The following is a 16947-nucleotide window of genomic DNA, read 5'->3' on the forward strand; positions in this document are numbered from 1 at the left end:
TCCTAAGAAATTGTAGTTCTGTTAACATTTTGAAGAAAATATTTAATGATGCAAGCTTCACCAGCAACAGTTCTCAAGTGATGAATGACTGACACTTAAATGATCTATTTAACAAACAACTGTAAATCATGTTTGTTCAAAGAACAAAAGCTCAATATTTAGGAGTGAGATTAATAGCAACATAATTAATAATATTAACAAACCTTAACTGCAGATGTGAGACTTTCAATTACTGTCACTTTCTGCGTTTCCCTGAGGAATTCCAAAGGGATTAATAAAGTATTCTGATTCTGATTCTGATTATTATTATACACCTCTAAAAAAGTGATATACTACAAGGTCCCTTTAATTCGGGTTTTCCATCTTAAGACAAAGCCAAAGACAGTAGAAGTTTTTCTTTTAACGCGAATGTTAATTTGGGTGAAGCCCTTGAACGCATCGTTGTAGTCTAATTGAACTACAAGTTCCTTGTCTCCTTGCTCTGTGGTCGCCAAGCCGGGTGGTGTGCTGCTGCTGGATTTGGTTTTAAACGGCAGGGGCGAGCGGGAGTGTGTCAGCAAGTGGACTATTGTATTTAAACATTACAGCGTTGTTGTGGTAATGACGATTTGTATTTTTACCGTAGAAATTAAATTTGAGCTAACTTACGTGTTAAAGTGTCTATAATAACAAATTAAAGCAGTGAGCGTTTTTAGCTTTACAAAAAAGGCCGAGGTACAAGCACGTTTTATTTCACGTGAAACCCACTGTAGCTAGCTAGCTAACTAAGTTTTTTTTTGTTTATTTGTTTTGTTTTGTTTTACATAAATGCTGGGAGTATGAACAATTTAGTATGTTAGTTGTTCTTCCGGGAAGCACGCAGTGTCCTGCTGAGTGAACAGTTGACACCAACGACATGTCGGTTAAAAGATCACCTAGCCATTACGGTGCCTGTTGATATGTTCGCAAGTTAGCCGCTGTCAGCTAATGCTAGCCGTTAGTAGTTATCAAAAGTAATGGTACACTTGAACAACTTTTTTGTCGTAATAAAACGCAACTAGAAGCCAACACTTGAGTTGTCCATCATAATGAAGTACAATGCTCGTTTAACTGGACTTAAAGTCTTAGTTAATAAACTAGTTTGCGTCAAAGTCACGTTTTTTCTCATAATTTAGCATTACTCGTTGTAATTCTTTGCCACAAAATCATGGAATTCTGATTTAACATTTTTGTGACATCTGAAATGCACTGCTTTGTGTTGAGTTTTTCTCCCAACAGTGGTGCTTCCAGACGTTTCTGTCTGGCTGTGATGTAGTGAGGAAAAACAAAATAGATCCAATTAAAAACCAGAATAATCCAATGTCAATGGAATGGTTTATGATGGGCGTTGTTTTGGTGGGACAGTGGGCACCAGTTATGTCAGTGTACAAAGAGGTTGCAAAAACCAGGGCTTAGCATGAAACAAATGAGGGCTGAATAAATTGTCTGACCCTTAGGTGCACTGATGGCGTCAGATATTGTTGCACAGTTGGCCGACTCTCTGGCCAAGACTGGAGTAGAGGATGGAGAGCTGAGTTACAAAGGTCAGGGAAGAAAACTGGATGATGCCGACTCAGGTAAGTATAAGCTGTCAGTTATACACCACTGAAAGTAGTACAAACCATTGATTGATCATAATAATTTTTATTCTTACATTCTCTGTGTTTACTCTTGATTTTCAACCTGCTCACTCCCTGGTCCTTATGCAGTGGAGGAGATGGTGAAGGAGATCCAGGACTTTGAGGGTTTACAGGCTCTCAGACTGGAGGGAAACACTGTGGGTGTGGAGGCGACACAAGCCATTGCCAAGGCCCTCGAGACAAAAAATGAATTGAAGGTTTAAAGTTTATACTGCTTTTGATTATTCTCATTTCAAATCTTGCAGTTAAGTTCATAAGTCCAGGAAATAATATCTTCTTATGATGAATGCACACTGATACAAAATCTATCAGTATATTGTGAGAAAGGGGCCATCATTATTCCTGTGAATTTTAAGTAATTTTTGGTCCATTTCAGCACAACAAAATTAATCAAAATGAATAAAGTAATCAAGTGTGTGTCTTAATCTGTGTTGACATGGTTCGTATGGTTCTTCTCCCTTTCAGCGCTGTTATTGGAGTGATATGTTCACAGGTCGCCTACGCTCAGAGATCCCACCTGCCCTGGTAACTGCACTAGTTTTACTCCACTATCATTCTATGTTAAGCTTCAGCTTTTAATCAGAACTTGTAGATATGTTGTTTTGCACACTTTTAATCTAGCTCTTCTTCAGAAATGGCTTTGTTTTGATACACAAACTCACTTATGACTTTAATGACTTTTTGTGTTTCTCTCTTTCTTTTTTGTGTTAGAATTCACTCGGTGAAGCTGTGATGATGGCGGGTGCCAGGCTGACTGTTTTAGACCTAAGTGACAATGCATTCGGACCAGATGGGGTGGAGGGCATCAAGAAGTTGCTCGAGAGCTCTGCATGCTTCACCCTGCAGGAGCTCCGGCTCAACAACTGTGGCATGGGCATCGGAGGTGGCAAGGTAATTCAGAAGATGAAATCATACCAGCATAATTCCACACAGAGAGAAATGAATTCTGTGATTATCTTATTGAGTGTATTATTGTGTATCTGCACTTTTTTTTGTCATCTTCAGATCTTAGCTTCTTCTTTGACCCAGTGTTACAAAAAATCCAGTGTGGAGGGCAACCCCCTCAGCCTGAAGGTGTTTGTTGCAGGGAGGAACCGTCTGGAAAATGATGGCGCCACTGCTCTCGCTCAGGCCTTCCAGGTACTGGACCGTCTACTCTTTGGGCTTTGAGCAACTTCTGACCTGACAGATTATTTGGCTCATGGTGTCAAACAGGTTGAATGTAGTTCTTTAACACTATAAGAGTTTGTTTTTGCTGTTCTCTTTGTTGAAACCACACCAAAGTGTGGTAATCATTCTTTCATGGTTTGTGATCTCAGCTGATGGGCAGCCTGGAGGAGGTTCACATGCCTCAGAACGGCATCAATCACCCTGGTGTAACAGCACTGGCCACAGCCATGCAGGAAAACCCAGGACTCCGAATCCTCAACCTTAATGACAACACCTTTACTGAGAAGGGGGCGATCGCCATGGCTCAGGTAGAGACATCAGATATTGGTGGTGTGATTGTGAGCATGTTTTACAGCAGTTGAAGAACAATTCATGCTGTGATTTTATTACATTTTTTATCATATCCTGTAAAAAACAAAATACCTCCTGTATAGTTTTTAAACTATACGTTTCTGAGCATTAATGCTTGATGAATTAATATCTGCTGCTAAAGGTTTAGTATGGATTAGACAAGCTGCCCAAACAATGTTTAAAAAATGCATGAGTGATGATGGTAAATTTGCAGATTAGTCATTTCAATGGATGTTAGTGAGTCATCCAATACACTCACTGAAGAATGAATAAATATATCATAAAATTTAATATCTACGCATATATTGTAATTACCAATTTGCCTCAGTGATAAACATGAAAAAAAGATAAAACTTTGTTTTGATAAAATGTATCGTATCAATGTGACGGAATATTATTTTCTAAATTTTTTTATAGAATAACTAAATAAATAAAAAGCCAAATAGAATAAAAAATAAAGTAAAGCATCTCTGTACATGTCTGTTAAAGTAAAATATTGTATATATTATGTTTTTAATAATTCTTGCATCAGTGGGGTTAAATAATTGTTTTTTTATTGTTTTTAATAAAAAATAATGCACCTTAAAGCATCCAGTTTGGAGTGGAGCTCCCATTCTGATAAATAACAGGGTCACAATGAAGACATTCACAGGGAGTTATTCACACTCTGGAAATGATGTTTGTTTGTTTTAACATAAATCAGTGGAAGCCTGTAAGTAAAACAGAAACACTTTCTGAGAAATTCCTTCAGGTCATGCTACAGTAAAATATTACTTTTCTGACTTTTAGCCTTGCATCCTCATGACTGTCCTCAGATGCAGTTATTATAGACAGACTTATACATCTGAGATCTATTTGTCTGTCTGTAGCAGCTCTAAAGTAAAAAAAGAACAAAGGTCATTGCTATTTTAGCTAATAAAACTTAGAAGATAAATTATTATCTCAGCAGTTAATTCAACTTAGCAGCACAAACACATTTCTACAATAATAAATGGGTGTGTATTTTAATGTAAGGCCAGAGAAGCTGGCTGTTGGTTGTGCCAAGTGACAGGTTACTTATCAGTGGATCAACTAAAAGTGTGTAATGCTTATAGAGATTGACAGAAAATGAACTACGGTCCATCTTATATATTGCTTTATCCCCCAGCTTAAACGTTTATCTACCGTTCTCTTTTCATTGGTTGATAACGATGTGACTACAACAGATAACGTCTGTGACTTCACAGGCCCTGAAACAGCTTCGCAGCATCCAGGTGATTAACTTTGGAGACTGCCTGGTGCGATCAGCTGGTGCTAAAGCAATTGCAGAAACTGTGTCAGAGGGGCTACCGATCCTTAAGGTGAGTAAAGTTCACTTCCAAGTCATCCATTACTTCCACGTCTCAGCAAGACTCTCCAAGTCTTGTTGTTGTTGGGCAGAGACGGCGTGAATGTTAGGAGGCTGGACACGAGCAGTCTGACAGTAACTTTAGGTCACATGGCTGTAGCTTCTCATCATCTCTGTCCTAGACTTATTAATCTAGGCCTTTTTCTTTTGTTTACTATTTGTTTGAAGCAATGTCTTATTTCACTGATCGAGTGCATTATAGTAGAACATTACTACATGGCTCAAATATTTGTTGGCCAGCCCTGTAAAAAGCTCCAAGTTAGCCTCATATGTGAAGGCTGGCTAACATTTCAGCTCCCAGTCATGTGAATGCAAATAGCAAGCATCAAACCAATGTTCAGATTTTATATGGGTGAACATTTCCAGACTCCGGTGACATTAATATTCAATCATTCACCTTCCCTCCTTAGTCTGTATTTTATTTTACATTAACAGGAACTCAACCTGTCGTATGGTGAGATTACAGAGGACGCTGCTCTGGCTGTGGCGCAGGCTGTGAAGGACAAGAACCAGATGGAGAAACTGGAACTGAATGGTACAGCTCTTCACATGTTTTTATGTCATGAAGATGTTGATTTTTGTCTTAACCCACCAGTGAAAATAGCTGTGTCACCAAAATAGAAATCATAAAGATGAATGTACTACTGAGAATCTCTTATCTATTTCAATCACTACCAATACAAATTCCTGAAGGATAAGGTATGCTACAGACTCCCAAAAACAAAGGATGATGAGCCTTACAAAGTCTCTTAAAATCTTATTACACCACACACATTCGACCTTTCGTGTGATTCTGAATACACAGCTACGTGTAAGGAAATTAAATTAAATAAAGTGGTAGCTCATCCAAAGCAAGATAACATATGGAGATATATTGAAGTAAAATGAGAGTATACTTGATTCAATCACCAGATTTACCCTGGAAACATGGTTTATAGATATTGTCAAATACAATTTAAAAAGAAAAATACTGGAATGGTGGATGGATTACATTGGAAAAGATACTGGTCATGGCCATGGTCATGTGAGATATCATATCTATGTAACCTGTCAAAAGAAAATGTAAAATTTCATTTTCTTTAATTATGCTCTCCAATGTTTACTGGTTTTCAGGCAACTATCTTGGAGAGGATGGATGCAAAGCTGTGAAAGACATCATGGAGAGCATGAACTTGGGTGATGCTCTGGGATCACTGAGGTAAGCAGGGTGCACTGACGTCTGTTGTAATTAAGGAAGTTTATTTATACTTTCATTGGTCCTTACTGTCCTGTTGAGACTTGTACAAGTTCAATCCAGCATGCATTAGGTGAGAACAGGCAGTAAGTTGTCTCAGTCTTTAGTTTTCTTTTAATACAGCATTTTGTTATTTATGTTCCAACTTGGGGAATGCTTTGGGTTGTTCTGCTTGTAATTGAAAAGTTGCCTCCATGTTGGGTTCTTAATTCTTCCTCTATCACTTGTGAAATTTATGTTGAAGCTTTAGAAAAATTGCCCACAAACCAGTAGACAACATGAGATTATGAACATCTATTAAATACCGTCTGTCATTGAAATACAGGACAACATGCAGAGCATACACTTCTAGAGGTCTAAATCATCTGCCAGCATGTGTTATCAGATGCTGTGAAAACTTCTGTCTGTTGTAATATTTTAAAGGTGTAGACATGTCTATATAATTTTTTTGCTCATATAACATTTAGTTATTGCTTAGTCCACATATGACCTTATAACTAGGTCTTCATAGTAATTGTAATAAATTGTCAATGCTGCTATTGTCTCCACATTAGTTTTAACCAGCACCTGGTAGTAATGCGCCACTACCACCACAAGGTGGCATCAGTTTACTAAGCTGTGCACTTGCCTGCTGTGATCTGGTACAAAGTATGTGGTGGTCTGAGATGTGATGCCAATGGAGTACAAATATAAGAATAATGTAGAGCCAAAGACAACAAACTGTAAAAAAGTGTTTGTGGAAGTTAGAAGAAAATAAGCAAAAGTGAAATCCAGTGGAACTTGTGTCAGGTAAAGCTTACACATCATAAGTCTAACACAACTATGCCCACTCATTTGAGATCTAACAGGAGATCCAGCCTCAAATCAGCTGTCAGTATTTTTGAGGAATGAACTAATAATTCTGAGCCATTCCTAATGGGATTTTTGCTTGAAATGACCATCCCTAATTAGGGTTAAAGCAATCAGCAAAAAGTTGTGTACATACCAGAGTGAGATCTTATTTTGTTTCATATCAGCATATTGCTATGTGTGTAAACATAGCCAATGTATACACACAGAATATTTCAGTTGGCAGGGCATCAGACCCGAGTTCGAATCCCACAGGGGATGATTATTACAGGCCTCCAGACTAACTTTTTTTACGAGGAGCACAACAACTTAAATTTTTAGGAGCACAAGCAGAAAATTTAGGGGCGCACACTGAAATCGCCTTGCATAGCAAATATTCACATTTCCTCAAATTTTACAGTATTAGTGATAAACGCTTGAATAATAAATTCAGAAATTACAATGTTTGGCTGTCCTAAAAGTTGCTAGATATCGCTAATTAGAATAATCAGCCTGGTACAAATAGTTGTAATGGATGCCATAAAGAGGGATGTAGTGAGAAAGCCAAAAATTGATAATAAAAAAAAAAAGACAACCTAAAAATGTTTAGAACAGCAAAATAAATAAATACAATAATAATTCTGTCAATATTTTCTTTATTTTTAGTTCAGTTTTTAAGTGTATTTTGTTTTTTTAATTAGTCTTTCATGTTTCACAACATTTTTTACTTTTTAAATATTTGTCCACACTCTTTCCCCCCAAAATCCCGCCTCTTTTCACACATAAGCCAATCACAGTGGTCGTTCGTCACCGGTCACACAAACATTGGCTGTCGTCTTCTTCGTTGGTGTTCGTCTCCTTTTCTCATATTGAAGTTAGTTTGAGTCGGCAAACCAGCAGCTAATGTGTGCATTACTGTGAACTACTGGGCTGAAGAGGGAAGCAGACGTTTGTTAGCGACTAAATAAATTATAACTACTACAAGAAAAAGACAGGCAAATGTATTGGTCGCCATTGAGTGAGTAGATGAAAAATTCATTCACACTCTCTCATGTTTTAGTCGCTAAATACGACCATTTGGTAACAGTCTAGAGCCCTGTATTAGTTGGGTCTTTATGCAAGATCACTAACGCTACCCTTAACCTTTAACACAGATGTAAGTCATTTTTTGGGGGAAAGCGTCTGCTAAATAAAAATGCCTAGTAAGCCAGCAACATGCTGTCATCTGGCTGAGTGACAACAGTGTTGTTGGTTCCCAGGGTGAGACAAATCTGATCCCAGATTTCAGCTCTGTACATCATAAATAAGATATCAAAGGTGTGCAAGTTGCACCTTCAGTGTCTTGTGGGGCAAGAGGTAAGGCCTTTTGTCGCAGTATCTATGTAAACTGGGAAAGGTTTGCTTTAAATGACTGTGGTCAAGTGGTGCTTTTCCATTACATGGTACTGCGTGGTATGTCATCTGTTGAAGCTGCAACACAGATCAGACACAACTTTGCTGTTTATGTTCATTGCATTACATTTCTTCAGCAGACACTTTTTCTAAAGTTACTTACAGGGAGGAGTATGGATGAGGTTACTCTGAGTGATGCAATAGGCTTTCAGTTCAGTGGACTTTAAATATATGTTGGCAATAATGATATTAATTGAGCTCCCTATTAGCTTTGCTAAACATAATCATAACCATTCGACTTCACACTATAGTCTTTCATCTACCTCCACAGAAACCTATTGTATTTTCCAGACTATAAGTCGCATCAGTCAGAAAATGCGTCATGAAGAGGAAAAAAACATACAGGGCTTAAAGTATTTCAGCAGCTTGCCAGATCTACGGCATGCAGAATTTTTGCTGCAAAAAAATTAAAGTAGAGACTCAATCTGTGCGCTAATGTTGTAACGTTGAGTTGCCTACAAGTGGTATGAGAGGAACACTGCTTCGCTCTCAAATGCTTTTCTAACCAATCAGAAGTTGAGCAGGGCATTGGAAAAGTTGCAGTTTAGATCTACGCTATCGGCTCTTCAGATACGATAGAGCAGAGATGTTGGTAAATACTGTTCCTGTAAACGCTGGTACTTCAGCTTTTGTTGGTGGGTGGAGGGTAAGCTTGTCAAACCTGGTTATTACCTGTAAGTTATGCCACTTTTTTTTTTTTTTTTTTTTTTTGAGAAATGCTCTCTCTCTCTATTTGCTGGTGGTAGTGTGTTCACCTGCGTGAGCACACACATCTTCCTCCACATCAGGGCAAAGGAGAATTGTAAGTGCACGACCATGTACAGTCTGAAATGACGTGCCATCATTTAAGTAAGGTAAATAACATCAGCCCGATTAGTTTTTTAAACTATTAGCATGGATGGAAGCAATGTTTAGAGATGTAGCCTGCTGAAGTTAGCTTCTGATCTGTGAGCTAGTAGATGGATATCTCAGTTAGTAGAGCATCTGTTTCCCATGCAGGAGAGAGTTCGATTCCCCCAGGGGATGAATATTAACACCTTCCAGTTGGGTCCCTAGGCAAGACCCTTAATGCTACTGCCTAACCACTGTAAGGCACTTTGGATAAAAGCATCTAACTGTAATGAGATACAAAAAGGGCGAATCCACTGCTTTTTGGGAACCCAGACCACATTAGAGCAGGTCCTGCTGAAAAACTACCACTTAGGACAGGGTTTTGCAACCTTTACAGTCCAAAGAGCCATTTTTTCCACAGCCCAACTAAATAAAACTAGTTCAGAGCTGCAAATGTTTCAAGACCTTTTGAAAAAAGACAACTTATAATTATTGATAAATATCTACTACAGGAAATTCATTGTCGTTTTTAAAGACCCACATTTTTATTTTTAAAATAAAGAAAAACATAAAACTTTCAGACTTTCTTCTATGGGATGTAGATATTTGTGGACAATTATCTTTTTAAAAAAAGTCCATAGTTTCCAACCTAATGACAAGAAAAAAGATTTAAAATATATATATATATTACTGGTACTTTTAGTTTCATTATGTTGTGGAAATTCTGTGCAGTTATTCCATGAAAAAAACTAAGAAATTACTAAAAACCATCTTTTGTTATTATAGCTTTATTTGAAAACATTAGCTGGTTCTTTTGCATTTTTAGCCATGTATTAAGAGCTGTAGTGAAAGGTCCAGAGAGCCTTTAGCAGGTCCGGAGAGCCACCGGGGTCCACAGGCTGCAGACCCCTGATTTAGAACGTTTAAATCTGGACTGAATTATTCTACAAAGCATGAACATCCATTAACACACAGTTCAGTTTCTAATTGTGAAACCTTTTATTCTATTTGTGAAAATGTAAAAAAGGGGTAATTTTATTTGGAGATTTGGGAGGAGATTAGTTATTCTTTCATGAGATGAAGGAATTACCATTGCACGTTCCTGCTTACCACAGGGATCGGAAGTCAGTTCTTTTTGGAGCAGAAATCTAAAAATGTCATGATAACTTTTTATGAGTAGTTTTTGTGCCACCTGTATTCTGATCTTCACTCCAACCGTTCAGATGCTTATGATACCAGAAACTTCATTTGTTTCTTTCAATTTTCTCTAGTGATGATGAGGGTGACCCCGAAGACGACGATGAAGATGATGATGATGATGATGATGAAGATGAAGAGGAGGAGGAGGAGGAGGAGGAAGTGGATGAGGATGAAATAGATGAGGAAGAGGATGAAGAGGAAGAAGAAGAAAGCAATGAGACTAAGGTCTGATTGTTTTGTGTGGTATATCAAGATTGAACTAAAAACAATAACAGTAATAATACCTGTGCACACAAATAGAGATGTTCAAGATTAAACTTTTTTTACTTTTTTTTTTTAATGAAGATGATATGATGATGATTATCAGTATCTGCTAACAATGGTGACTTTAGGTTACACAAAAAAACCTACTACCCTAAAACACATACTTTTTGTCCACTAGAACTCTGCACTGGACTGTGGGGCAGTGTATGTCTTCTCCCACCTGCTGTCACACTGCATGTCCCCCAGGACACATTCACACCCCCAACAGCTGTGACAAACCACCCACATGCAGTAATCAGCTTCTCTCAATGAGAGGATGCCACATTCAGATTAAATAACTTTGTTGTTTGTGCATTAATGCATTAAAACATCCATTTTCTATACCCTATAGTCTAATTCAGGGTTGAGGGGAAGCTGGAGCCTATCCCAGCAACGGGCGGGCGGGGGGCAGGGTACACCATGGACAGGTCACCAGTCCATCACAGGGCCAACACAGAGAGACAAACACATATTCATGCTCACACTCGCTTCTAGGGACAATGAAAGCTGGATCTATACTCATGTGGCGTCTGTGTAAGGTCGGTTACGGTGTCACCGTCGTAGGTGCTGTGTAGGTCCAGAGAGGCTAGACGTGCACTTCTTCCAGACCTGACGTGCACCCCTGCTACGCAGACGCGAAAGTCATCCCTTGTGATTGGTCAGTTTGGGATTATGCATTTCCGTATTTCTTGATCTTCTCGCTGAATTTGTGTGGTAAATGCCTTTTCTTTTTTTTAAACAACACCGAGTGGATCAGGTTGATGAGACGCTGATCGAATTATTTCTTCGTTTGCTTTCATGAGCTCATGAAGACACTGCACCATGCTGGACACGATTGTTGTCTTAAAACAGGAAATACCTACCGGACCTTAAATGAATCATCAAAAGAACTCCGTCCTGTTGAGTTTACCAGCCGATACCACCCCTGTTACCACCTTAAGATTAGGAGGGGAAGCTACAACACGACATCAAAACGACGCGTATCCCCTACGCTCGAGTGCGAGAGCACACTCACCGACAGCTACGCCGTAATCGACCGTCCAGCGAAGTCCAGCTTTAGAGTGACCATTTAACCTAACATACGTGTCTTTTGACTGTGGGAGGAAGCCAGAGTACCCATAGAGAACCCAGGCATACGCAGGGAGAACATGCAAACTCCACACAGAAAGGCTACTGTTCAAACCTCCCCCCACCCGAGGCTCGAACCAGCGACCTCAATTTTAAAGATTAATCTCTTTACACATTCATTTTGACGGCCCTAATCGAAATCCCAAATTTATTTTATAAATTTAGGTCTTTTTTAAACAATTATTAGGCGACCCCCTGAAATTGTCCTGGAACCCCCAGTTTGGGAAAAGTTGGTCAAGCTAATTCACGCTTATTCACTACTGTTTATGGAAACAAAATGCAGACATGATTAGAAAAGGTGCCTAAGTGTTAGCTTACATAATTAAGGCCGCTACTACCATAGCATGCTACAAGCATGAAGCCACAGTTAAAAGCAAAAAGATTCATTATGGTACAAACTAACAGCAATCACATGACAGAGGGTAAAAATAAATACAAGGTAAACCAGCTGTGTAACAACACTTAACATCATATCTACTTTCATGAACACATTTCTACATAAAATATAATTGAATATTCTCAAAACAGGAAAGACTAGAGTTTAGAAGGTGGAGGTTCTGCAGCTTTAATCTCTAACATCAGAATAATAACTAGAAAATGTGTGTAACACATAACTGGTCTCACACCAGAGCTACACTTCCTCATCGACAGTGAAAGACGCCTAGTGCTCCCACCACAACACGGCACAAAATCAGTAGCTAGACTCTTCTCCTCTGTTGTCCCCCGGTGGTGGAACGATCTACCAAACTCCGTCTGATCTGATCAGAGTCCTTATCCACTTTTAAAAGCAAGCTAAAGACTCAGTTGTTTAAGGAGCATTTCCGCATTTAGCTTAACTCTTCTACTCAACAGAATGAGTTAGAAAGATTTGTCCAGCTCTTTGGCTCAACCAAGTACTGAATAAGCTGTGTGCACTTATGCCTAAGATCATATTGTTTGATGAATTTGTGATGTTGTATTTAAACAAAATGATTTACAAAAAACTACAAAAAAAACATTTATATGCACTGCCTCTAGCGCTACATGACAGCACCTGGGTCCAACTGGACTCACAGCAGTCTGACTATCACTTAATTATGACGTTCCATCTTGTTTGAATGCTTGCTTGTGTTCTTACTCTCAAATGTAAGTCGCTTTGGATAAAAGCGTCTGCTAAATGACTGTAGAATAAAATAGAATAGAACAGAATAGAATAGAATAAACTGTGCTTGGTGTTTCTGTTTTGATCGATGTTAGCTTTATGGTTGACGTTCTACCCCTGCAAGCAGCAAAATGTTGGAGCTCCAGGTTCTTTGGTGTCGGTGTGTGTAAGATGCAAACTAAAGTAAATGCTACAGGAACATTGAAAAACAGTGGAGCAGAAAAGATTAAATTGTGTAGTTAGGTTTTTTCTATGTGTTTTTTTTTTTTTTTTTTTAGCTTCCTGGGGGTCTTGTAGAACCTCCAGCATCCAAAGCTAATTTCAGCCCTCTAGTACATGTTTTCATGATCAATTTTTTTTTTTTTTCCTCCTACAGCTGTCCACTCCTGTCTCAGCATCCAGACCACCCGATGTCTCCTCCTTCCTCAGCTTTCCATCCCCTGATAAACTACTCAAGCTGGGTGCCAAGAGAGCATTGCTGGTCCAAGAGCAGGTAACCACAGGAAGGACTGCATGCACATCAGCGTCAGTTTACACAAGCTCCTCTGGCCTGTTTATGAGAGCTTCTCAAAGATTTAAGAAATGTCTTTGTAGTTGAATTTATATAACACACAAGTTCAATTATGCCTGAAATGACTGAGGAAGAGATGAAGCCCAAACAATGCATTCTTCTTCCACCATCTTTATTCACACATAACAGCTGCAGCAGTTGACAAGGTGTGGGCCCCGTCAGAAAGCTAACAATTTCTCTATAGAGATTGTTCTGATCGGTCCTGTCCTTATCTGTCATACAAATTCAGCTCTCCCTCTTGATCTGTCAACAGTCTGCTAAACTGCATCAGTCCAAATAGTGATATTTTCTACATAGCTTGATAGCTGTTGAGCCAATATTTCTCCATCACATCTTTACATGAAGCTAACCCATTTGAGAAAGTATTACAGTACACATGTTATTGGATCGTTTGTGAATCAGGTTTCTTTTTTCCTCTGTGAAGGTGGATGTGAGAGATGCTACAAAAACAGCCGAAGCTTTCCTTAAGATTGCGTCTGTGTACAAGGAGGAGAACAACGATGTTAAAAATGCTGTGTTGGACACTATTGGTAAGATGGTTATACAGTTTCCATTAACTGGATAGTTCTCACCCTCACTGAGAGATATGCAGACATGGATGTCTTTTTGTTTGTTCATGAGTGATGGTTTGTTCTTGGGGAGGAATATACTGAATGTGCCAGATTATTTATTGCCTTTGATTCCTTGTGACTGCAAATTGAGCTTTAGAGGTCGATGACTACTTTAACTTTTTCCATATTCTCCTTTTTTATTTTGTGTCCCCTGTTGAGCAAAAACTCAACAGTGGCTGAATTAGATTGAGGTTTTTATTTTTTATCAGTTCCTTTTTATTTTCACAGATGCCCTTCTGAACAAAGCTTTCACCACTCCGTCCTTCCAAGGCAGCTTTGTATCATCTTTGTTGGTGCTGCTTGGACTCATTAAGGTAAGCTATATTTGGACCATTTGTGAAGGTAACATTCTCTTTTTATATCACTTTAACACCTTTAGGGCATTTTTCCATTGTTTTCTGACCTCCTATTGTCTCTTTGTCCTCTTGTCCTTCTCAGAGTGAAGACAAGGTCAAGCCTGTAATCATGGTCCCTGGCCACCTCCACGCCTTGGAGCATGTTGTTCGCCAGGACTATTTCCCTAAAGAGAACGTGGCTGTGCTGGAGGCCTTCATGTCCCGGTAAGGACGTGGTGAATGAGCCAATCAGCAGGCAGCTTTCAGGTACAAATTGCAGTGTCTTACCATCCCATATCTGGTGACGGACGCACTCCTGGGGATGATTTATTTATGTTGGTATGGGTCTAATATACATTGCTCTGCATTTATGTTGTCAAATAAGACAAAGTGCTTCAGGTAAAATACAGTTACAGTTGTCCAAACATGTCTTTTAGAAAAATGTAATCAATGGACAAGTAATAAAAAAAAAAAAAAAACACAACTTCTCATTCACAGGAGTAACAAGGTGCTGGAGTCATGTGGAAACGCGAAAAACAGCCTCCAGTCCACACTGCAGAGAGTCCGATCTCAGAGCTGAGACGTCTGCTTGCATATAAACTGAACTTTTAATCAATGATGGACCTCTGGGAAACCAGCACAGGACATGAGAAGATCGTCTCCACTCAAACACAGTTATGGTGTCACTGCTGTATATCATAGGTTTGTGGAAGGATTCTTTTTCCTTCTTTTCTTACATTTTGTTTGGACTTGACTTGAATGCATCGTGTAAGTTAAACAGGCTCTTCTGTCGTCAGCTAGTTGAAGCCCTTCTTGTACACTATTATCACCACAGGACAGCATGACAGCTTAAGGACTCATCCTCCACATGACCAGGAACTTGCTGGTTAGTGACACCTTACTACCACAGTTTATACTTTAGAGCAAACATGGAAAATTCACCGGGAATAATCTGGCACCATCAGCTTTTGTTTGTTCTCTAGTTCATGTCTGTTTTTACTGTTCTCTTGTTTTATATTAAATGCTTATTGTATTTACAAATATGGTCATTAAACTATTGAAGAAAAAATGGCTGTAAAGTAAAACACTCGAGGATTGAGTTGATTTGTATTTTTGCCCTTCAGGGGTGCAGACTGCAGTGTTTTCTGAATTTGTGATGAATGATTTTAAGTCTTTGTGTATAGGAATATTCATTTGAAAATAAAAACTTATAGAAACCTTCTTGTGGTTAATGTAAAAAATAAGAAAAGTGAGGGAAAACTAGCCATGGGAGTGCTTTGTTTTTATCGCTTTAGAAGTAGAGCTACAACATCACTTCCAGAATAGTTGGTGTGGTACGTAAAATGAAAATAAACAGAATTAAGAGATTTGTAAATCATAAACTTTTAGCATTCGAAATAGAACATAAACATCAAATGTCGAAATTGAGACATTTGACCATTTCATGGAAATATTAGCTGTTTTTGAAATTGATGGCATTAACAAAAAGTTGGAACTGTGTTTGTTTGGGAATTGCAATGAGAATTATGTTTGTAGACAGTCATATTTCTGGAACCTATGCAGTTATTTTCAGTAGAGAGTCATGCCTATTTTAATGTGGTGCTGCCTGGGGGCCGAAGAATTAAGTGCATCCGGTACAGACCTTCAGCCTTGTCCCATGCACATATTCCTTCTGATTCTGAATATTTTGATAATGTTACACCCTGTAGATGGTGGGATTGTCAGTCGTAATAATTTTAATGGGTAGACCAGAATGGATAGAGGTATGGCTATGATTAAATACTACAGGAAAATGTCCTGTAATCTAATCATTTAAAGGTGATACCAGCGTTGGTCTTGTTATATTTAGATTATTGCTGTGATTTGGTCCAATGCAACCAAACATAACCTGACCAGGCTGCAGGTAGCTCAGAACAAAGCTGCTCACTCAGTCCTTCAATGCCTTATCAGACCAGTGTAAGTATAATGAATCACCATCTATCCTGGCTAAATTGTGGAACTTCAAATGCAATATCGATTGATATGTTTAATCAAAAAGGTATTTATGACTTAAACACCAGAAATATTGTAGAGAAGTTTTGTTTCCAGACAAACATCGTGTCACTTTTTATTGCCTCCATATAAAACTATCTTAAAACAAGATGATTAATTACAGAGCAATGCTGGCTTGGATTAACAGACTCAGACTGACCAGGAGACCACAAGCAGTGAGGGTCTGCATCACCACGCTGAACATGGGGGCCCCTCAAAGATGTGTGCTGAGCCCCCTCCTCTTCACTGTGCTGACCCACCACTGCACCCCATCACACAGCTTCAACCTCCTCACCAAGTTTGCAGATGATACGACTGCGATGGGTCTCATCAGCAACAATGATGAGACAGACTACAGGAGCCTGGCCTTGTGGTGTGAACACAGCTATCTCTCTCTGAACGTGGAGAAGACGAAGGAGAATGTTGTGGGCTTCAGGAGACCGCGTCCCCGGCAGAAGTAGTCCTGCTACGGTGGAGCGAGTGAGAAGCAAGTTCCTGGGTTTTGCCAATTAATTAGTTGTCAAATGCATCTCCAGTTGCTGTTGATTTGTGCCAATGATGCTGTCCCCGATTCATTATTTTAATTTCTGTTGCTATTATCAAATGGAAAATTAACTATTTTCAGTAGCAATTATTATTGTTTTTTTCCCCTTTGGGGCAAAAATAATCACACTTTTTAAATCTGTTTATTTAGGTTTAATTTATTTTTAGAAGCT

At 38.8% G+C, this 16947-nt stretch overlaps 1 protein-coding gene across 2 annotated transcripts; it reads left to right on the forward strand.

The window, feature by feature from the left end:
* Window positions 1-488: 488 nt before the first annotated feature.
* On the forward strand, window positions 489-15417 carry rangap1a (RAN GTPase activating protein 1a). 2 transcript variants are annotated; one of them, XM_042007951.1, is made up of 16 exons: window positions 489-597; window positions 1476-1595; window positions 1728-1855; window positions 2124-2183; window positions 2370-2549; window positions 2664-2798; window positions 2978-3136; window positions 4406-4519; window positions 5002-5101; window positions 5680-5764; window positions 10183-10336; window positions 13060-13176; window positions 13679-13784; window positions 14094-14179; window positions 14304-14467; window positions 14699-15417. In XM_042007951.1, exons 2-15 carry the CDS (start codon window positions 1484-1486, stop codon window positions 14427-14429), a joined length of 1662 nt encoding a protein of 553 aa, XP_041863885.1. In that variant the 5' UTR covers window positions 489-597; window positions 1476-1483; the 3' UTR covers window positions 14430-14467; window positions 14699-15417. The 2 variants fall into 2 exon arrangements, with proteins under 2 accessions (XP_041863885.1, XP_041863876.1); XM_042007942.1 differs by having other exon boundaries at window positions 14304-14425.
* The last annotated feature ends 1530 nt before the right edge of the window (window positions 15418-16947 follow it).

This window comes from Melanotaenia boesemani, chromosome 2 (genome assembly GCF_017639745.1).
Source record: "Melanotaenia boesemani isolate fMelBoe1 chromosome 2, fMelBoe1.pri, whole genome shotgun sequence".
Taxonomy (NCBI): Eukaryota; Metazoa; Chordata; class Actinopteri; order Atheriniformes; family Melanotaeniidae; genus Melanotaenia; species Melanotaenia boesemani.

Excerpts from the sequence above, each read along its gene's own strand:
- rangap1a (XM_042007942.1), top strand. The coding sequence starts at position 1,484 with ATGGCGTCAGATATTGTTGCACAGTTGGCCGACTCTCTGGCCAAGACT. Across the intron at positions 2,550-2,663 it reads TGGGCATCGGAGGTGGCAAG|ATCTTAGCTTCTTCTTTGAC; the intron begins GTAATTCAGAAG and ends TGTCATCTTCAG. Across the intron at positions 2,799-2,977 it reads CTCTCGCTCAGGCCTTCCAG|CTGATGGGCAGCCTGGAGGA; the intron begins GTACTGGACCGT and ends TTGTGATCTCAG.